The sequence below is a fragment of the Equus przewalskii genome, chromosome 19 (assembly GCF_037783145.1).
Source record: "Equus przewalskii isolate Varuska chromosome 19, EquPr2, whole genome shotgun sequence".
In the NCBI taxonomy this organism is placed as follows: domain Eukaryota; kingdom Metazoa; phylum Chordata; class Mammalia; order Perissodactyla; family Equidae; genus Equus; species Equus przewalskii.
In genome coordinates, this window is record NC_091849.1 from 22,758,533 (window position 1) to 22,778,481 (window position 19,949).

Consider the following 19,949-nt stretch of genomic DNA (forward strand, 5'->3'; position numbering starts at 1 on the left):
GACACCACCCTATCAGGACTTCCCTCTCCTCCCAATTCCTTCAGTAGGATACAGAACGGAGTGAATTCACTCCTTCTAATCCAAAAGGCTAAACTCCACTGTTCCCACTTCTGTCAGATCTGACGGACTCAAGGCTGGGTCACGCAGACTCAGCCAAAAACAAAATCAAAATCTAAAGCAGTGCCTCGGCATTTTGCAAATGAAAGTCCAATGCCCTAGAAAAAGGTGAAGAGCCCACAGTCTCCGGGAAAAGCCAGCAAGAGACTCTCAACTCAGTAGGAATGGAGAAGGGGAGATATGTTGAAACTAGTCATCCTAAATCAGGGCATAGACGTGGGCTTCATTTGAACCCACAAATTCCGAGTACGGGGCTGCTATTTTTATTTTTATCCTCATTAAAGTCGAAGCTTCTTTGCTGCTTCCGGAGTTTTAGGCCCAAGACTAATTACGATTATACTTTGGTCGATTCGACTCTGACAAATGGTCTCCTTGACTAGTTGGCGGCCTAACTTTAATCTTACTAGTGGCTTGAACTAGGCCAGCTAGCATGACTTTGAACGTCGTACTGAATTTAATGCAGCAACTGTCCTGAGCGTTATGCTTATCTCAACAAACCGATGGGGTAGGTATTGTTCCATTTTTAAACAAGAGGACTCAGGTTTAGTAATTTGTAGAAGGTCATACAGCTTGTGAACGACAGACTCTGAGTTTAGAACCAAGCCTTTTTGTCTCCAAAGGCGCCGTTACAGATCAGGGGCACCCGTGCTCCCAAAGAAGGAAGAGAACACCTAGACCCACACCCAGAAAAGCATCGAGGAAGAACGCTGAGCTACACTTCAGCCCCTCAGAGAACCCTCACCCCAAACCCTAAGTGCGCAGAAGCCGCGGCGATGAAGAAATGTGATCATGCCCTTAGCATCGGGGCAGCCACCAGCCCATTCATAGACCAAGCGCAAATCCCAGCGGCGGGGGATGCCCGTTTAGGGGAATGATGTGGGGAAGGGAGCAGTTCTCCTGCAGCGGTTGGCGGAGTATGGAATAGTTGCAGACAAATGAGCACCCGAGAGGGGGTAAGGCGACGGCAGCCCGCAGGTGCAACTCCAGGCGAGCCTTCCCATCCCCGGCCCCAACCCTCCCCGCGCTGGGGGCACGTCCCGTCCGCGCAGCGGTGCAGCGCAAAGGTCGCGGGGAGAGGGCGCTGCTCGCGTCTCTGCAGCTTTTGGCCAGCATCCGCCGCCGCCTCGCTCCTCTCGCTGCCCGCGAGCGACCCCTGTCCTCGGAGGAGGGCGCTCTCTTGCCTGCTTCTTGCTTCCGTCGCTGCCTCCCCGGCCATGGCGACCTGCCTGCGGCTGCGGCGCTGTCAGGCTCCGCGCCTCCCGCCCGCGTCTCCGGGCCGCGGCCTCTGCCCGGTGCCCGTCGCGCGGCCCGCGCCCGGCCGGGCCTCGCTCCGCGGCTACGCCGGGGCCCCGGCGGGCCTTCCCGCGGCGCTGCTGCGCACAGATGGCTTCGTGGGCGGCCGCTGGCTCCCGGCCTCCGCCACCTTCCCCGTGCACGACCCGGCCAGCGGCGCCAGCCTGGGCATGGTGGCCGACTGCGGGGCGTCCGAGGCCCGCGCCGCGGTGCGCGCCGCCTACGAGGCTTTCTGCAGCTGGAGGGGGGTCTCGGCCAAGGTGAGTGCGCCCCGTGTCCAGGGGGCTCTGCCCCACAGGGAAAGCTGCTGCGTCGCCTCCCCCTCTCCTCATTTCTGCGGGATACACCGTGCGGAAAATCAGAGAAACAAGAAACGGGATGATCAACAAATAAGTTTGGAGCGTCGGCTTTGTGCCAAGCACTGTGCCAGGCGCTGGGTACACGGCCCTGCCCTCAAGCCTCATAATATGTCCGGTGGGGCGGGCAGAACGGGAGCACGTAATTACAAGCGAGCCGAGTGTACAGTGAACAAATAGAGGGTCCTGACGGCTCGTGGCGGGCGGGGTGCGGTCAGGGAAGGTAAGAGAACACGTGGCTCTCCAGAGCATCTGAAATACCACCCTGGCTGCAGGGAAACCACGCGAGGGCCTGCTCCAGCGGTCTGCAAGAAGGCTGATAGTGCTCTGGGCTAGAGCCAGTGAAACCGGAATCGAGAGAACTAGGGTAAGAATCAGGCTTTGCACAGGTGAAGGGAGAAGTCCAGGGCCATTCTCCAGGTTTGAGGCCTGACTATAGAAATACTGCTATTAACTGACACAGAAAACACTGGGGAATTGGGGGCACAGGAAGGGGATGTCAGATGGGGAGAGTAGAGTAAGAAGAATACTACTGGCGGCTGGCCAGTGGCCAAGTGGTTAAGTTCTCGCCTCCATTTTGGTGGCCCAGGGTTTGCCGGTTCATCCCACACAGAAGAACTAGACTGACTTACAACTGGGATACACAACTATGTACTAGGGCTTTGGGGAGGAAAAAAAAAGAGGCGGATTGGCAACAGATGTTAGCTCAGGGCCAATCTTTCTCACCAAAAAGCATACCTTAAACAAAAAATAAAAGAATAAAACTAAGAAATCTTCTTCCTCCATTTGTTAAACGACACCTGGAGCCAGCCCAGTGAAATCATTTTCTGCCCTGTCCTTCAGCATCCTCCCTCTGAAGATGCACGTCCTTCAATGAGGTCCAAGTCCTGAAGGGGGGTCTGAACATTCATTCATCCATCAGACACTTACTGAGCACCTCCTGTATGCCATGCACTGTTGGAGGTGCTTGGGGTACAACAGTCAACAAAAGAAAGATCACTGCCCTTAGGGAGCTCATGTGGGGGTGAGGGGCAGAGGGGAGATCTAACCTGTAAATGAAACATCATGTCTATGCAAATAAGTATATTGGAAATGATAAATTCTGGGAGAAAAAAGGTAGAGCAGGCTAAGAAGATCAGAGGCCAGAGAGAAGAGGCAGGGTCCAGTATACATAGTGTGGACAGATGGAGTGGCGTGTTAGGGCTCCTTGTGTTCAGGTCACAGCTCGTGTATTCGTGTGTTCTGAGATCTAGCTCAGGTGTTACTCCTGCCATTGAGCTGTGAGCCCACAGAGCCTCCCTTTATTCTCCTTTCTCTAAACCCACAGCTTGCCTTGTCTTGCACTTCCTGTTGACATCGTTTGCATTGCATTGTCTTTTTCTTTTCACCAGCTTTACGACCTTGTGAACTCCTGGAGAAGTTGGTGGAAAGAAGGGAGCTAGCATTTGTTGACCACCTTATAAGCTAAGGCATTAGTTTCCTATGGCTACTGTAACAAATTTCCACAAACTTTGCAACTGAAAACTCAAATTTATTCTCTTACGTTATTGGAGATCAGAAGGCCAAAATGGGTTGGCAAGGCTTTGTTCCTTCTGGGAGCTCTGGGGTTTTCTTGCCTTGTTCAGCTTCTAGAGGCTGCCCACATTCCTTGGTCACACATCACTCCAACTTCTGCTTCTGTTGTCTCCTCACCTTCTCTGACGCGCCTTCCTCTCTCTTATAGTGATCCTTGGGATTACACTGGGCCCACGTGGATAATGCAGGTTAGTCTCACCTCAAGATCCTTAATCACAGCTGCCAAATCCCTTTTGCCATATAAGGTAACATATTCACAGGTTCCAGGCATTAGGATGAGGACATTTTTGGGAGCCATTATTGTGCCCACCACAGCTGAGAGCTGTTCGCAGCACTTTACACGTGTTTTATTTAGTCCTTTCAAAGGCCCTGTGAGGTAGATACTTGATCCATGTTGCGGAGGAGGAGACTGGCTGAGAAAGGCTCAGAAGTCCCCATCCGTAACTTCATTCCTGCCCAAGTGGAGGATCTGGGATTTGAGCCCCTGTGACTCCATCACTGTGAGCCTCCCAGGACCCCTGTCTGGATCTCGCACATTCGCGCAGCTCCTCACAAAGGCTGCGGTAGTTTCCTGGGGTTGCCGTAACAAGGGACTACAAATGTGGTAGTTTAAACAACAGAAATTTTTTGTCTCCCTTCTGGAGGCTAGAAGTCCAAAATCAAGGTGTGGGAAGGGTCAGTTCCTTCTGAGGGGTCTGAGAGAAGGATCTGTTCCACCCTCTCCCCTGGGCCATCTTCTCCTTGTGTCTTCCACATCATCTTCCTCCTGCGCTTGTCTGTTTCTATGTCCAAATTTCACCTTTTTATAAGGACACCAGTCTTATTCGTTTAGGGTCCACCCTCGTAACCTCATTTTAACTTGATTACCTCTGTCAAGACTCTGTCTCCAAATAAGGTCACATCCTGAGGTGTTGGGGGTTAGGACTCCAGTATATCTTTTTTGAGCAGCCACAAGTAACCGGAACACGGGCTTTGCATACTGGAGGTCATTGCTTGCTTCTCCGGGTTTCTCAGTTCAGCCTGGACATTGTTGTCTGCCAGCAAGCAGAATCTACTTTTTATTCCTACGGTTCTCATGCTGCTTCATGCTCTTCTCTCATTTTCTCTCAGACCAAGTATGTGCTTTATTTCTAGCAGGCCATTTGCTCAGATAGTTCGTTTCTTTCTCTGAGCCAGGCCTTCTAGATTTTCGTCTTTTGCCTCTCACCCAGAATAAGCCACAGCACACTGGCCTGTAGTCATCAGATTCTTAATTGGTGTTGCACAGAGTGAGGGTAAACAAAATGAAATTACTGTAGTAATATGGTTTTAGGAGATGTCGATGCCTCTTCTCTGGGGGTTGAGATTTAGAAGAGTTCATCTCAACGACAGCCTGGAGGGGTGAGAGAAGGCAGCTTGTTAGCCTCTCTGAAACAGAGAAGGGAAAGAACCCAGAGAAAGATGGTTAGTGTTGTTTATGCAGGCTCAGACTCCCTGCTCATGAGTGGAGTGAGAAAATGATTAAAATCTTACACCTTCTGAACGGATTAGAACCTCAGAATGACAAACCAGGTGTACTCATTACTGTGGGCAGCCCTTCGGGCAGGTAAGAGTAAACCAAGGATTCTTCTTCGCTTCAGATACACCAGTTCAGGTGCGAGAGGCTGGAGCTCTGGGGCGCATCCTTCTTTAGCGGACCTCTGTGTGTTAACCTGGACTCTCTGGACCCTCTTTTGTTTAATGGCTTTATATAAATGAATTCCTTTTCTAAAAAATGTTTATTTTTTTTAAGAAACCCATAATATTCTTAGTCTTACTAATCCAATCTATCCTTTTATCCATTTTTCATGATTTGGAAATTTTTTTAAATTGTAGTAAAATATGCATAACATAAAATTTACCATTTTAGCCATTTGTAAGAGTACACTTCAGTGGCATTAAGTACATTCACAGTGTTGTGTCTGGGCCATCTTCTTCTTTTTTCTTTTTTGTGGAAGATTAGCCCTGAGCTAATATCTGCCATCAATCCTCCTCTTTTTGCTGAGGAAGACTGGCCCTGAGCTAACATCCGTGCCCATCTTCCTCTGCTTTATATGTGGGATGCTGCCACAGCATGGCTTGACAAGCAGTGCCATGTCCGCACCTGGGATCTGAACCAGCGAACCCCAGGCCGCTGAAGCAGAACGTGGGAACTTAACCGCTGCATGGGCCCTCTTCTTAAGTGTGTAAAACCCTTTCTTATGCCTCACACACCCCACAACCCCCACCCTCGTCTGTAGGACAAATCAAACTTGCCAGTGAATTGTTAAAATAAGGGACTGTACTTGAGGACATTATGTTGAGTGAAATAAGCCTGTCGCAAAAGGGCAAATACAGTTTGATTCTACTTATGTGAGGTACCTAGAGTCGTCAGATTCACAGACGCAGGAAGTAGAATGGTGGTTGCCAGAGGCTGGGGGAAGTTATGGTTGAACAGGCACAGAGTTTCAGTGTTGCAAGATGAAAAGAGCTCTGGAGACGGATGGTGCTGATGGTTGCACAGCAATGTGAATGTACTTAATGCTACTGAACTGCACACTTAAAAATGATTAAGATGGCAAATTTTACATTATGTGTGTTTTACCACCATTAATAACAATAATTTTTTAAAAGTAGGGAACTATACCTTTGTGTGGTGAAATTGAAGTTATTCATATTTACATAAACAATAACAGCTGTTTCACAATTTGTGACTTGGTACACCCCTCTAGATGCCACTCGAAAGTGGATCTTTATTATTATTTATCAGGGAAAGGTCTGTATACCTGAAACTAATATAATATGTCAGTTATACCTCAATTTAAAAAAGAAGGGGCCGGCCCCGTGGCCTAGTGGTTAAGTTTGGCATGCTCTGTTTCAGTGGCCTGAGTTTGGTTCCCGGGAGCAGACCTACACCACTCATCAGTGGCTATGCTGTAGTAGCAACCCACATGCACAATAGAGGAAGATTGGCACAGATGTTAGCTCAGGGCAAATCTTCCTTAGCAAAAAGAAAAAAAGAAGGAGAAGACGAAGAAAGGCTAATGTGCATCTCCCCAAGAATGAGACCACACAGTGAATATTTTAGGAAATTGAAGATTATTTGATAGTGCCTCTTTCACTTGGTGTTTCACTATTTCTCTTTTTATTTCTTTTTCAGGAGAGGAGTTCATTACTTCGGAAATGGTACGATTTAATGATACAAAATAAGGATGACCTTGCCAAGATAATTACAGCTGAAAGTGTGAGTTCAGGGTTCTAATTTGCTGCCCTGAAAAATTGAAGAGTTTTTAGACTAAAGCTTGGGGAAGCCGCTGGCTTCAGTGCTGTTGTGTACCTAAAGAAAATGTGAATTCCTTGCCTAACAATCAGATATCAACTAATTATTGTGCCAGGCACCAACTTTTTCTAAGGAAGCCAGGCACTTACATTTGCTAAAACAAAATTTATATGTTCTAATTTACTCTTTAATAATATGCAAGGAATAGATTTTGAGTGGAACTGTGTGAAGCCTGCTTTTTCACCATTCCAGTTTTTTTCTACATGACTATTTTCATTGATTTTTCATGTTATTTTTGTCCATTTAGAAATGTATCAGTAGTTTCACTGTAGCTGTAATAAATTGCACTGTGGTCACAAAATTTAGAAGATATTAGAAGGAGAAAAAATTAGAAGATACAGTTCTAGTTGTTTCCTCCTAATTTGTAAAAATTGAAAATGTAAATGATGATCAATTGTGGTCTAAAGTGGCACGCATGCTTTTTTCCATCACCATTTGTAATTCTGCTTTCTGAAATTCAACCGAGGTTAGAAATCTCTCAACAACCCTGTGGGTTTGTCATGGGAAATTTTTCTATGCTGCTTGCAGCCTTGAAGAATTTAGAAACGCAGAGTCATGCTCTTGTTAGAAGGTAGTGAGTGTGTCCTTTTCTGATCTAATTTAGGGCAAGCCCCTGAAGGAGGCACAGGGAGAAATTCTCTATTCCGCCCTTTTCCTTGAGTGGTTTTCAGAGGAAGCCCGCCGCATCTACGGAGACGTTATCTGTATGCCCGCCAAGGAAAAGCGGGCCCTGGTCCTCAAGCAGCCCGTTGGTGTGGCTGCAGTCATCACCCCGGTACGTGCAGCCTCCACAGGATCCCAGGGGAGGAGCGTGAGTAGGGACCTGGGACACAGCTCGTTCTTCCTTGTGAAGAGGTGTGCTCAGCCTGATAGTTTTGTCACGTGGTCTTGGTTTCCTGATTCCTTTGCTGGATGCAGAGGTGTGTTGCTTGGTCCTCTGTGATAATTCGAGGTGTGGTGGTGGCGGCGAGTGGAAATACATGTTTTGTAATGCCCACAGACGTAGGATGACTCACAGGAGGACCTAGGGCTTCTCTGACTTGGCTTGAAGACTTCTGGGCATTGCCTAGCACATCTGAGAAGATCTCCTGGTATTTATCATTTTTTTAAAAGACTTAAGATAGGACACCTTTGTTAATGTGCCATAATTTTAAGAAAATTTGATGCTTAAGTTATGGTTATCAGCATCAGCAAAGTATTTGTGTACCTACCAGCAGGCACTGGGGCAGGTCCTAGAGGTCAAAAGGCTAAGAAATAAGGTATTGTGTTTGCCTGGCTGGGGGTGCAGTATACTTATGGGGTGACCAGCCTTTCTTGGACCTATGTGCTACTAGGTCCCATATTAATTTCTCTGCAGTGTCTACCAGCTGGTTCTCAAGACTACTGTTCTTTCCCTGCTCAGCATAGTTACAGGCAGACATTCCTCTTACTGCCTGGACTGACTAGGTTTGAATCAAAGCTCACTGTTTACTAGCTGTGTGACTTTGGGCAAGTTACTTAACTGTTCTGTCTCAGTTTCCCCAAACCTGCAAATGAGGATAATAATACCAACCCTATTGGGTTGAGATGAGGATTTAATTAATTATAATTTAAAAGTGCTTAGAACAGTGCCTGATACAGAATAGGCATTATACAAGTATTTGTCAAAATAAAATAAAATACTGTTAATATAGATATGTAGATGCCTGCAGATATCTTTCTATAAATATATATAGAGAGAGGGAAATAATAAATCATCTGCCATTTTCCAAATCTCCTTTGCTGATGTTTTTTCCCAAAGGGTCAGCAAACTGTGGCCCTCAGGCCAAATCCAGCATGCTGCCTGTATAAATAAAGTTTTATTGAGACAGAGCCACAATCATTGATATATATATAGTCTGTGGCTGCTTCCACATTACAACCACAGAGTAGTTGCAACAGAAACTGCACATCCTACAAAGCCTAAAATAGTTACTATCTGGCCCTTTATAGAAAAAGTTTGCAGACCCCTGGCATAGATAATTTTGTACTGTTGTAAATTCTGAAAATGTTTCTCGTCTTTGTGAGCCTTTGTCTCCCAAGTCCCTCTAGTTGACAGGTGTGGGGTGTTCTGAGAGCTCACCTGTGCTAGAGCCAGAGGACAGCTTTGCCAGGCAGTTGTGCAATGGAATTTGTTGACTGACTTCCAGACTTATGTTCCTTTGAACTGTGGGCAGTGCTTTTCTCACCAACTTCTTCTGCTCTTCTGACCCCAGTGGAATTTTCCCAGCGCCATGATCACGAGGAAGGTGGGGGCCGCCCTGGCAGCTGGCTGCACCGTGGTGGTGAAACCTGCCGAAGACACGCCCTTCTCTGCCCTGGCCCTGGCCGAGGTGAGCTTCTCTCCCTGGGTTTGTGCAGAGCCGACAGAGTCCAAAAAAAGATATGTATCTGGGACAAAAAGAAGCAGTTTAGAAGCCTGCCTCTCCTCCATCACTGTGCTGGATGATATTATTTTAACTTACTAGTAATTGTTATAAGTCAGATGTTGCTCTTTTTAGAAAAAACAATGCATGGGGGATTTTCTGACATCTGTAGGTAATGTATGTTTTAGGCTCCCCTAAAAATGATATCTATCCATCATTTTTCTTAAGTAGGCAGTCCTAGTAACATGACTAAAATGGGGGCATTTCTCACATTTACGGAACCTCATTCACCACTCCCTTCTCCACTTCAGTCCACGTTCAGTCAGATTTTGTCATTCTTCTGTTTACAACCCTCTAATGGCTTCTCATGTCACTCAGAGTAAAATCCAGACTTCCTGTAGTGACCTTCAAGACCCTATGAGATGCCACGTCCCCAGCCCCCATCCCTCTCTGCCCTTGGCTGTCGCTCCCCCTTTCTCCTCTGCCCCTGCCACTCCTCAGACCACACCAGGCTCTCCACCGACTCAGTTTTATGCTTGCTTTTCCCTCTGTCTGGAAAGTTCTCCCCCAGGGACGCCCGGGACTTGCTTCTTCATGTGTTTACTCAAGTGCCACCTTCTCGGTGAGTCCTCCCCCGGCCACCCGATTTGAAAACCACAGCCTAGAACTCTTGTGCTCCTGGTCCCCTTCTTGGCTCTCTTTTTCTTCCCATAGCACTTAGCACCGCCTGACATACCGGATATTTGACTTCGTTGTTCTGGTAATTATCTGCCCCCACCAGAATGGAAGCTCTGTGGAAAGGGGAACTTGGGTCTGTTTTGCTCACTGCTGTGTGCCAGAGCCTAGAACAGTGCCTGGGTATAGGAGACAGTCAGTGTTTGTGGGAGGGAGGGAAGGAGAGAGGAGGACGGAGGAAGGGAGGGAGGGAGAGGAGGAGGAGGAGGGAAGGAGAGGAGGGGGGAGGGCTTTGATGCAGTTAGAGCCCCTTTGAGTTTGGGTGTCAGTTTCTGACCTCAGCCCTTCCTGGGCTGTGACCTCCCCCTCCTTTGGGTCCCTTGCTGCTATTTTTGCCCTTTTCCCTGTGGTCAGATGAAGGAGGTTTTGAGAGACGAGACCTAACCATCCTCAGGGCAGCAGCAGTTACCTCGCTTGCTGTTCTAGCCGCTCAGGGATCTGCTGCGGCCCCAGACCCAGCGCCCAGAAACTCCTGTCCTTGAGGGCCCTTCACCAAAGGGCACCTGATTTTGGAGGCAAATCGGTCGTTTTAGTCATACAGAAGCATAAACTGAAGGGAAGTCTTTTTTTGGATGGGCTTGAAATAATTCTTAAATCTGTGCGATGTAAGTTAATCTTTTTATTAGGCTCCTGTGGCATAGGTATGGTTATCTGTGTATTTCCTACAAATTACGATGTTTAGAACCAGTAACGATCTCTGACTGTTAGACCCCCACTTGCTTACAAAGTTTATCTGAAAACACATCTATGTTGATTGGAAATGTTAAGAACCACAGTTTTTAAAACCTCTATAAACTGAGAGATTATTTCAAAGGAAGATTGTCCCTGAGCTAACATCTGTGCCAGTCTTCCTCTATTTCATGTGTGGGACCCTGCCACAGCATGGCTTGATGAGTGGTGTGTAGGTCCAAACCCAAGATCTGAACCCGTGAACCCCGGGCCGCCAAAGTGGAGCATGCGAACTTAACCACTACGCCACTGGGCTGGCCACTAAAGAATGTCTTGTAAGTCTTCTTTTCATCTGCAGGTTCCCCTCCATCCTTTTCTTTGCCTTACAATTTACCTTTTGAAGAAACTGGACGTTTGACCGGTAAAGTCCCATATCTGGGTTTGGGTGACATACCATGTTCCCCTGTCGACTGCACTTTCTGCAGGTTTGCAGCTGCACCCAGATGCTTCTTCAGAGTTGGGCTCCATCCCTTTTTGTGTCCTTTTGTCCGGAGGCGCATATGTCTGGTTGTCTCTGCTCTCATGATGTTAGCAGCCATTGCTGCTCAATGCTGCTCAGTCTGTTAATTCATTAGGAGTTGCAAAAATGGTGATATTTGAATTCTTCCAAAGGTTTTTTTTTTCCTAATGAGGAAGATTGGCCCTGAGCTAACATGTGTTGCCAGTCTTCCCCTTTTTGCTTGAAGAAGATTGTCCCTGAGCTAAAATCTGTGCCAGTCTTCCTCTATTTTGTATGTAGGATGCTACCACAGCATGGCCTGATGAGCAGTGTGTAGGTCTGTGCGCAGGATCCGTACCCGCGAACCCTGGGCCACTGAAGCAGAATGCACAGATTTAACTATGCCACCAGACCCGCCCCCTGAATTCTTTCATTTCTTATTCATTTATTCACTAGACTCCTTCTATAAAGCAAAGCATCCCGTCATCTCCCATTTGGTTACCCAGTGGTAAGTTCATACGGGAAAGGCAGTACAAGTGCTCAATTCTTTCTTTTTATTAAAGTTTTTCAAATTAATGAATCTATTCCTACCATCTGCCTAAAGTTTCCAATTAGTTTGTTTTTTAAGTATCATATGCTAATAGATTTTAACATATTTGATGAGTTCCAGTCTGTTGTGGTTATTTTGCTTAATGAAGCTCAAATGGCCCCCATTTTTGGCCAATGGCAGCTCCTTCACGTTGGCTCTTACACCTGTTAACATAACTCCAATAGTCTTTGAGAAGTTCCTTGCTATCTAATATGACAAGATAGTTCAGGCTTATTCTATACATTTCCTGCCCCTCCCCTGGGATTATCCATCTCTGCAGAAAGCTCTTGTTTCCTTTAGTAGGAAATAATGTTTTAAGTGTGCACTGGGGCTCAGGGGTCTTCATTGTTACTAGTTGGTCATTGTTTCTGGGCCTTTTCATTGAGCAGGGCTAGGAAACACCTATATGTGTACACACACTGAAATACTGCATGAATTCATCCAGAAACTTCCAATTCAAATTTAGTGCTATAGGTACTTCTATATTTTATCTCTGTCTCCTCCTTTCCTGGGTCCCAAGGACTTGGGTGGTGACTGAGTTTGAGCATGCCACAGTTACTCGTTTGCTTGTCACACATTATACACACTGCAACTTCTGAATATTCATCCTAATATCATCACCGATAGGCCTCCTGAAAACGGTTGGATATTTTTTATTTTAGAACAGTCTTAGATTTTCAGAAAAATTGAAGAGATGATACAGGGACTTCCCACATAGCCTACACTCAGTTTCTCCTATTACGAGCTTCTCACCTTGATATGGTGCACTTGTTACAATTGGTGAACCAATATTGAGATGCCATTATTAACTGAAGTCCATACCTTATCCAAGTTTCATGAGTTTTTACCTAATGTCCTTTTTCTGTTGCAGGATCCCATCTAGAACAGCACAGTACATGTAGTTGTCGTGTCCCATAGGCTCCTCTTTCCTATGATGGTTTCCCCATATTTTGAGAAAGTTACAGTCTCTACAAGTCAGGGCCGTACCATTACCTACTGCATTTTCTCCCTTTAACCCTCTCTTCGACCTAGCTCACAAGCAGCTATTTAGTGCTTACCACCAATGCTTACGTCAGGCCTCCAGTCATTTTGGTCCTATGAACCTTGTTCCCTGGTACACTCCTCAGGAAGGGGTCATGGAACAATATCCTTAAATGTTGACAACAGTCTGTGTCCATTATGTTTCTAAATCAGTGTTGCTGGAAATAAAATCCTTGGTTCATGTTTTCTTTACTCGATTGTCTTCAATGTATTCTCCATTTTCTTCTGATGGGAAGTGTTGCTCTTGAAAAGTCTGATCATAGTCTGAATTTCTTGCCTCTATAAGTCAGCTTATAGTTCCTGCTAGTTGCCCTAAAGTGGGTTTTGTCCTCTTTATTTTTTATTTTTTTTATTTTATTTTGGTGAGGAAGATTGGCCCTGAGCTAACGTCTGTGCCAGTCTTACTCTATTTTGTATGTGGGATGCCACCACAGCATGGTTGATGAGTGGTGTGGAGGTCTGCCCAGGATCTGAACCTGTGAACCCCTGGCCACCAAAACAGAGCATGTGACCTTAACCACTATGCCACCAGGCTGGCCCCTCCCTTTATTTTTAAAGACCAGTAATGTCACTAGAGTCTGTCTTTGTGATGATTGTTTTGGGTCAATACTCCAGGTGTGCAGGGTGATCCTTCAATGTGTAGGTCCAGATGGTTTTTTAAATCTCTGGAAAGTTTTCAGAATTTGTTCTTTCTCCTTGGTTTGGTTTTCTTCTTCAGGAACTCCTATTATCCATATGTTTTATCTGTTTTGTCACTTTCTCTTGTATCCTTTTCATGTTTTCCCTCATTTTAAAAATTACCTTCTTTTCCACTGCCTATTTTTCTTAAGGTACTATCTGTTGTGTTTAGTTGTTCTTATGTTTCTTCTAGTTTGCTTTTCATTTCTGAAAGGATTTTTTTCTTTTCTTTCTAATTCTTTCCTGTGTTCATTTCTAAATCTTTCTAATTCTGATTCATGTTGTTCTTTTGTATGTTGGTACAGTTTTCATATCATTTTTCACCTCATAGTTATTTTTCGATTGGTTTTGTGGGCCTGTCTTTCTGGTAAGTTTTTCTTGTCTATGAGGATGCTTTTCAGCTCTTTGTTGTCTTTTTTTTATTTCAATATCCTTGTGTGGGATTTGACATTGGTATTTTTCTGAGAATTTCATTTATTTTTATATGAAGTTATTTTCCTAAACTTTTAGGCAGAGGCCTGGGTTGAGCTAGCTTCTTTAACTTCCCAGAGTGCCTTTGGGTGTCTTGCTCGCTGAGATTCCCCAGCTCCATTCCCTTCCCCACTTTCCTCTGGGCCCTCTCCTCCTTCATTGCACGCTTCCCTGGCAATGTTCCCTCCGTGCCCTTCAGTCCTCATTGCAGAGTCCCTTGCACTCACCTATTATCGCATTGGGCAATTACAGCTCCTGTTCCAAATCGGCCTGCCCTGTGTTTCCTGAACACCTGTGGGCTATTTGGGGCTCTCTGTTATCAGGTCCATCAGACAGCCTTTTACCTCCCTCTGTATCTTCTCATGAAGGTGCTGGTGCTCCCTAGCTGTCAGTGGTGTGTTCCCACCCACTTATAATTGGCAGTTTGTGGAGATGCCTTGTCATCCAGTGTTTTGTGCCGGTCCCAGTCTATCAACAGTACTAGTAGCTCGAAATGCGTGGGCGTGCTCACCTGGGCCCACAACGAGCTGCTTACAGACATTTCAGCTTTCGGAACCAGTGATGTGGCTGGACCAGCCCCTCTGGTTCTTATGATTGCGAGATACCCTCAGCAAGAACTAGCAGGAAACTTTGGAAGATAAGATTTATTACTCACATGGCCTTTTAGGTGTATGGCACGCCCAAGGCCACACAGTGAGGTTGTGGGGAGAGAGGAAGAGAGCACAGGCTTGGGCCTGAGGTTCTGCTTTTATTGGGATCCAGCGTGGGGGCCTAGGTTTCTCGAGTTCACTCTTTATGGTGTATTTAAAACATAAGAGCGGAATTAAAGCACAGGAAGGCAAAAACGACTGGCCGAATGGTCAGTTATCTAAGCCAACCAGAGATCTCTAAAACAAAAGGAGACTGCAGGGCTGGAGTGGCCTGGCTGTTCATCAGGTTGTGTGGCTGGCAGTGTGTGGATGGCCGTTTTTTAAGTGGATGCCTCAGCAATCACAGCTAAGTCAGACCTCTGCTTTACAATTAGAAAAACCCAACTCTCTGGCGCTTACACAACATCCAATCTTATAAATGTTGTCTCTGATATTTTGGTTTGGCTAATTGTTCTCTCTCTGTTTTTTTTTTTTTTTTTTAAATTTTGAGGGGATTTAGAGATTCAAAAACTCTGCTTCTCCTACCATCTCAGAATCCCCAGTCAGATTTGTGCAATAAGTTAATTGTTAACAGGATTCAGAAGTCACAATAATTCAGGGTATGCCTCCTCCAGAGCGAGTCGCCGTGGAAAGAGCACGAGTTTCCAGGTCAGGCAGCTGTGGGTTAGCCTGCTGGTTCTGTTACTCCCTAGTGTGGGGTCTCGGCCTGACTCTCCCTGGGCCTCCCTTCCCTCCCCGCTGCTCTGGAAATCGCCTGTGGGAAGACCTTGCCCACCACCCTGCACATCGTATGTAGGTGCTCGGCAAATGCCCCTCTCCACTCGCTCCCCTGAATGTACAGGTGAATCAAATAGCTTTTCTTGGACTCTCCTCTGATTTTTCTTGGGAAATAAATCCAAGATGTGGGGTTTTTGATTTTGAACAGAAATGGCATTGAAACTTATGCTCTAAGAAATGTTAATTCAGTGATGTGTAACAACACATTAATATCACCTTAGCACTATTAGGAATCTTGTTTCAGTTCCAAATATATTCTTATTCTATCCCCACTGTTAGCTTAATTCTTTTCCATCCTTTGTGGATTGAAACATCTGCTTATTTCTCTTTTCTGTTTTTTCAGTTTCATCATTTGCTGTCACATGTTTGCTGTTTCTCTTTCTAGCTTGCAAACCAGGCTGGGATCCCTCCGGGTGTATACAACGTCGTTCCCTGCTCTCGAAAGAAGGCCAAGGAAGTGGGTGAAGCGCTTTGCACTGACCTGCTAGTGTCCAAAATCTCCTTTACTGGCTCCACAGCTACTGGAAAGGTATGTAACTTAAATCTCGAAGAAAACAAATGTTGTTCTAACATGTTCTCTTTATAGAGTATAAAAATACTATTTCATCTTTTTTTTGCTGAGGAAGATTCGTTCTGTGCTAACATCTGTTGCCAGTCTTCCCCTTTTTGTGCTTGAGGAAGATTAGCCCTGAGCTCATATTTGTGCCAGTCCTCCTCTACTTTACATGTGGGTTGCCACCACAACATGGCTGACCAGTGGTGTAGGACCGTGCCTGGGATCTGAACCCATGATTTGATCTTTATCAACTTTTGTAGCAAGATTTCCAGTAGACTGTTAAAAGCTCTGTCAAATGAAGTCGTGTCTGATTATCTTCTGGAGATATTTTGGATGGTGTTCCTTATCGTTACATGACAGAGGCTCATATTTGACAATATGGAAGGAGTTAGGGTGGCGAAGGTTCCCGTTTTTGTTGTATGTGAAGTGGCTGAAAGCTATCCGTTGTATTTCCTCAATTCTGGAATGCGTGTTTCTTTCATAATCTAGAATGAAAGATTCCAGAAACACAGAATTGATGTTGAAATGGATGTCTTAGAATTGAACAGAAATTGTATTTAGTAGCAAGGTATTTACAGAAACAGAAAGGTCTTTTTTTTTATAGTTTTTTTCCTTAAATGTTGAAAAGTTGCTTCCCCAAAACTTCATGTTTGTGCCTGTGAGTGGCTTTTTGTTTATCCTTTTAAATGTTCAGAAGAGAAAAAGGCAGAGTAGAACAAAAGTTTTTATTTCTGGTATTTCTCTCCAGATAGTATACTTTTTTCTGCTAGTGTACATACACACATAGATACATGTATGTTATATATGCCAGACATGTACATAAACATATCAGATAAAAATAGTATAAATCAAATCTGAAAGTTTTTGTGAAACTGGTCATTTTTAGACACTGTGAGAAGCAGGAAGGAATAAAGCAGTTTTAGTAATTCCCAACTGTAATCACTTTTGTCATGCCATAAACTCACGCCCAGGGAGTGACGTTTTGGGAGCCTACCGTTCATTCGTACCACAAGCAGACCTTTTAGAGGTGTAAACTGCTATAGCTCTGATCAATGGATCTTATGATGCAAACTTACTCTCAGAGGGTTTCAAGCATTGTTAGGAAGCAGTTAGAGAAAGAGAGAGGCCTGGGAGAAAGGGTGGTAAAACCTTCGCCATTCAAACCAGAGACATTCCCAGGATGCCGGGCAAAGGCCGGCAACTCATTGCTCTTCCTCACTTTGCTCAGCAAACTGTCACCGTCTGACAGACCTCCCAGGAAAATGCTAACTGTTTTCCTTTAGGCACAACTTTACCTCTTAAATTATTTACCCAGGACAATGATTGACTGCGGGTGGCTTAAAAGGAAAAGTGATAGGAATCACCAGTTAAGAAATAACGACTCTGTATGTCCAGGGCTGCTTCTGAGCTGATCTTTCAGAGGACCAGTGGCTGAGCTCCTGCCCTTCAGGCACAGAATCTTGCCTCTGACTGAACCCCGTAGTGACTGAACCCCATCCAGCGAGCCTGTTCTGGAGATGCCCGCCCTGGCCTCACCCCCTTCTAGGGGGACCACCCCTCCTGGGGCCTGTTGTGGGGACAGCAGCTGTGTTTTATAGCACATAGCTGCTTGTCTCGTCCCACACAGAGACTTGAACCATGAGTGATCATTTGACCTGAGGAAATCAGATTTGTAGGCTGACCAATGACCTAGAGCAAGTGATCCAGCCGAGAAAGATGAGCGGGGCTGTCACATTCCCTCTCCAGGGCTTTGGAAGCTGAGGTCCCCAGAAGGTCAGTGGTGGGAACCAGAGTGGAAAAGATTCCTCAGGAGGTGACAGGAGTGCAGGCAGTACTGCAGGGCCATGGCAGGCCAGTGCTGGGTTCAGGCCATGGTCCTGAGGGCTGAGAGGGGAGAAGACGCGGTCAGACAACACAGAGCGCAGTCAGACGACACAGAGCAAGTGCCCATGGAGGAAGGGCACCATGAGACAGGTCCTGGGCCCAAGGCCAGGTGGACACGAGTGACCCAGAGTGAGAAAACTGAGGAAAATCAATGGCCTGACAGATAACATTTCTTAAAAATTCAAAACAGAAATAGCTGTCTTAAGTCCAATATAGAAATATGTTTAGTCTTCAAACTTGTATTACTTTGTTGAATGGTAACATTTCCTTGAGAAGATCGTTACTATTTAACTGCTGCTATTAATTTCACATCCGGGCACGTAGAGAAGTACCTGCACAGAAACATTCTTCTAGCTGTTCTGAATTTTGATCAAAAGCCCTGTTGTAAAACCTATGACTTCAGGGTGTGCGTCACTAGGGGGCCATTCCTGGAGTGACCTTGAGCTTGTGACTACTGTCTGTTTCACTTGAACCGTCTTTCCTGTGGCTGTGACTGGGCAGAGACCTGCTATCCTATAATAAAGTAGTTAAATGTCCCCAGGCAGCTTTCCTAGGCCATAAAAATCTCTTACTGGATATTTAAAGCCTATTGAGTATCAAAAAACCTTACCATCATGCGTTGAGCCAGCAATGCTACTTCTACAAATTTATACTGAGGGAATAATTGCAGTGTTATTTTTAATAGCAAGGAATTGGAAACAACTTAAATTTCTAACAGTCGGAGGTTGAATAAATAAATTATGGAACAGCTATGCAATAGAATACTATGCAGGCATCTAAAGGAATGTTCTAGAAACACATATTGTTTAAAATTATGGAACAGCCATGCAATGGAATACTATGCAGGCATCTAAAGGAATGTTCTAGAAACATATTGCTGATGTGAGGGAATCTTCACATTATAGCATTCCATTAAAGGAGCAAGGTATAAAGTGTTGTGAACATGTTAAGATGTTCCAGACGTGTGGTTAATTGGGAAGATAAAACAGGTTACAAAACTGTATAACTCTACCATCCTATTTTCTTTTTTTTAAAAAAAGGTACATATACATGAACCTGTTTGGCCAAACTCTAGATGGATATACCTTAAAATTTTATCAGTGGTAACCTATGGGTTGTGGGACTCTGGGTGATTTTATCTTATCTCTATATTATGATTTTTAAGTCTATTAGCATATAATTTTTTTGCAGAGGTAGTATTCCTATATAGTTCAGGAATCAAGACAATATAAACATGTTTAGGTTGAGAAGCCTTACCCCCTGACTCCCTCCCTTCTACAAGTAATTACTTTGTTTCTTGTTATCTTCTCAGTGTTCCTTTATCAAATGCAAACAAGTATGAAGGTATGTTCTTGTTTTTTCTAATGCAAAGTGTCATCCCATCTCTACTACAGTGCACCCGGCTTTTTTCACCCTTGGGTACCTTTTTGAAACAAAGGCTCACCAGACCTGGTAGCTGATTTCGGTGCTTACAGCCTTCTCTTCTCTGCCTACAGATGCTCCTGCACCACGCAGCAAACTCCGTGAAAAGGGTCTCCATGGAGCTGGGTGGCCACGCCCCGTTCATTGTATTCGACAGCGCCAACGTGGACCAGGCTGTAGCAGGCGCCATGGCATCTAAATTTAGGAACTCTGGGCAGGTGAGTCCTGGAGCATTTTTCAGCGTTTCTGTGTATGTGTATTTTACAAAGATCCTAACACCTTACTCATCTCCTGGAAGGAAACCTTTGGGTTCCTGCCATCGTGCCTTCTTTCTTCCTTTGCTCTTTCAGCAAATAGGTAACCAGTGCCTTCTTTTGCTAGGACTCAGCTAGGCTTGGAGGGTCCCCAGAGAGAAGGTAAAGTCGCTGGCTTCAAGGAATTTTCTGAACAGTGGATGTCTTTTAATCGAATTGTTCTCTCTTCTCTTCTTTCCTCTATTGTTTGAGTCTGGTTATTTCCAGTGTTTTTCCCCCCATTGGACTTTTCTCTACTGAATAGGTATAATCATCTCTAAGACACAAAACTGCCTTGAAAGGCTAGGGGTTGAGGTCCACAGTCTCAAGGAAAAGAGGATGGGAAAAGGTTGAGATGGTGCCTTCAAAAACTCAAAGCCCTGCTGCCCTGGTCTCACTCCTCCTGAGATGGATGGGCATCCTAGACATCCACCACAGGGTGCTGCCCAAGGACCAGCAGTGCCAATGGGGTGTCCAGGTTGTCCTTGGGAGGGTGACGGCCTGAGCTCACACCTGCATAGGAAATCCTGTAATATTAGATCTGGCAGAAACCTTCAAAATTATCTGATACAAATCTTGCATTTTACAGACGAGGAAATGAAATGCTAGAAAGACTAATTGAT

General features: G+C 45.3%; 1 protein-coding gene across 1 annotated transcript in view; it reads left to right on the top strand.

Annotated features, from left to right (window-relative positions):
* Positions 1 to 1,037: 1,037 nt before the first annotated feature.
* The window catches only part of ALDH5A1 (aldehyde dehydrogenase 5 family member A1), a 32,335-nt gene continuing 13,423 nt past the window's right edge, over positions 1,038 to 19,949 (top strand). The window contains exons 1-6 of the mRNA XM_070584165.1: positions 1,038 to 1,670; positions 6,499 to 6,582; positions 7,283 to 7,453; positions 8,913 to 9,029; positions 15,557 to 15,700; positions 19,108 to 19,251. Coding sequence (XP_070440266.1) covers positions 1,053 to 1,670; positions 6,499 to 6,582; positions 7,283 to 7,453; positions 8,913 to 9,029; positions 15,557 to 15,700; positions 19,108 to 19,251 — 1,278 coding nt within the window. The 5' untranslated portion in view covers positions 1,038 to 1,052. The remainder of the gene's footprint in view (positions 1,671 to 6,498; positions 6,583 to 7,282; positions 7,454 to 8,912; positions 9,030 to 15,556; positions 15,701 to 19,107; positions 19,252 to 19,949) is intronic.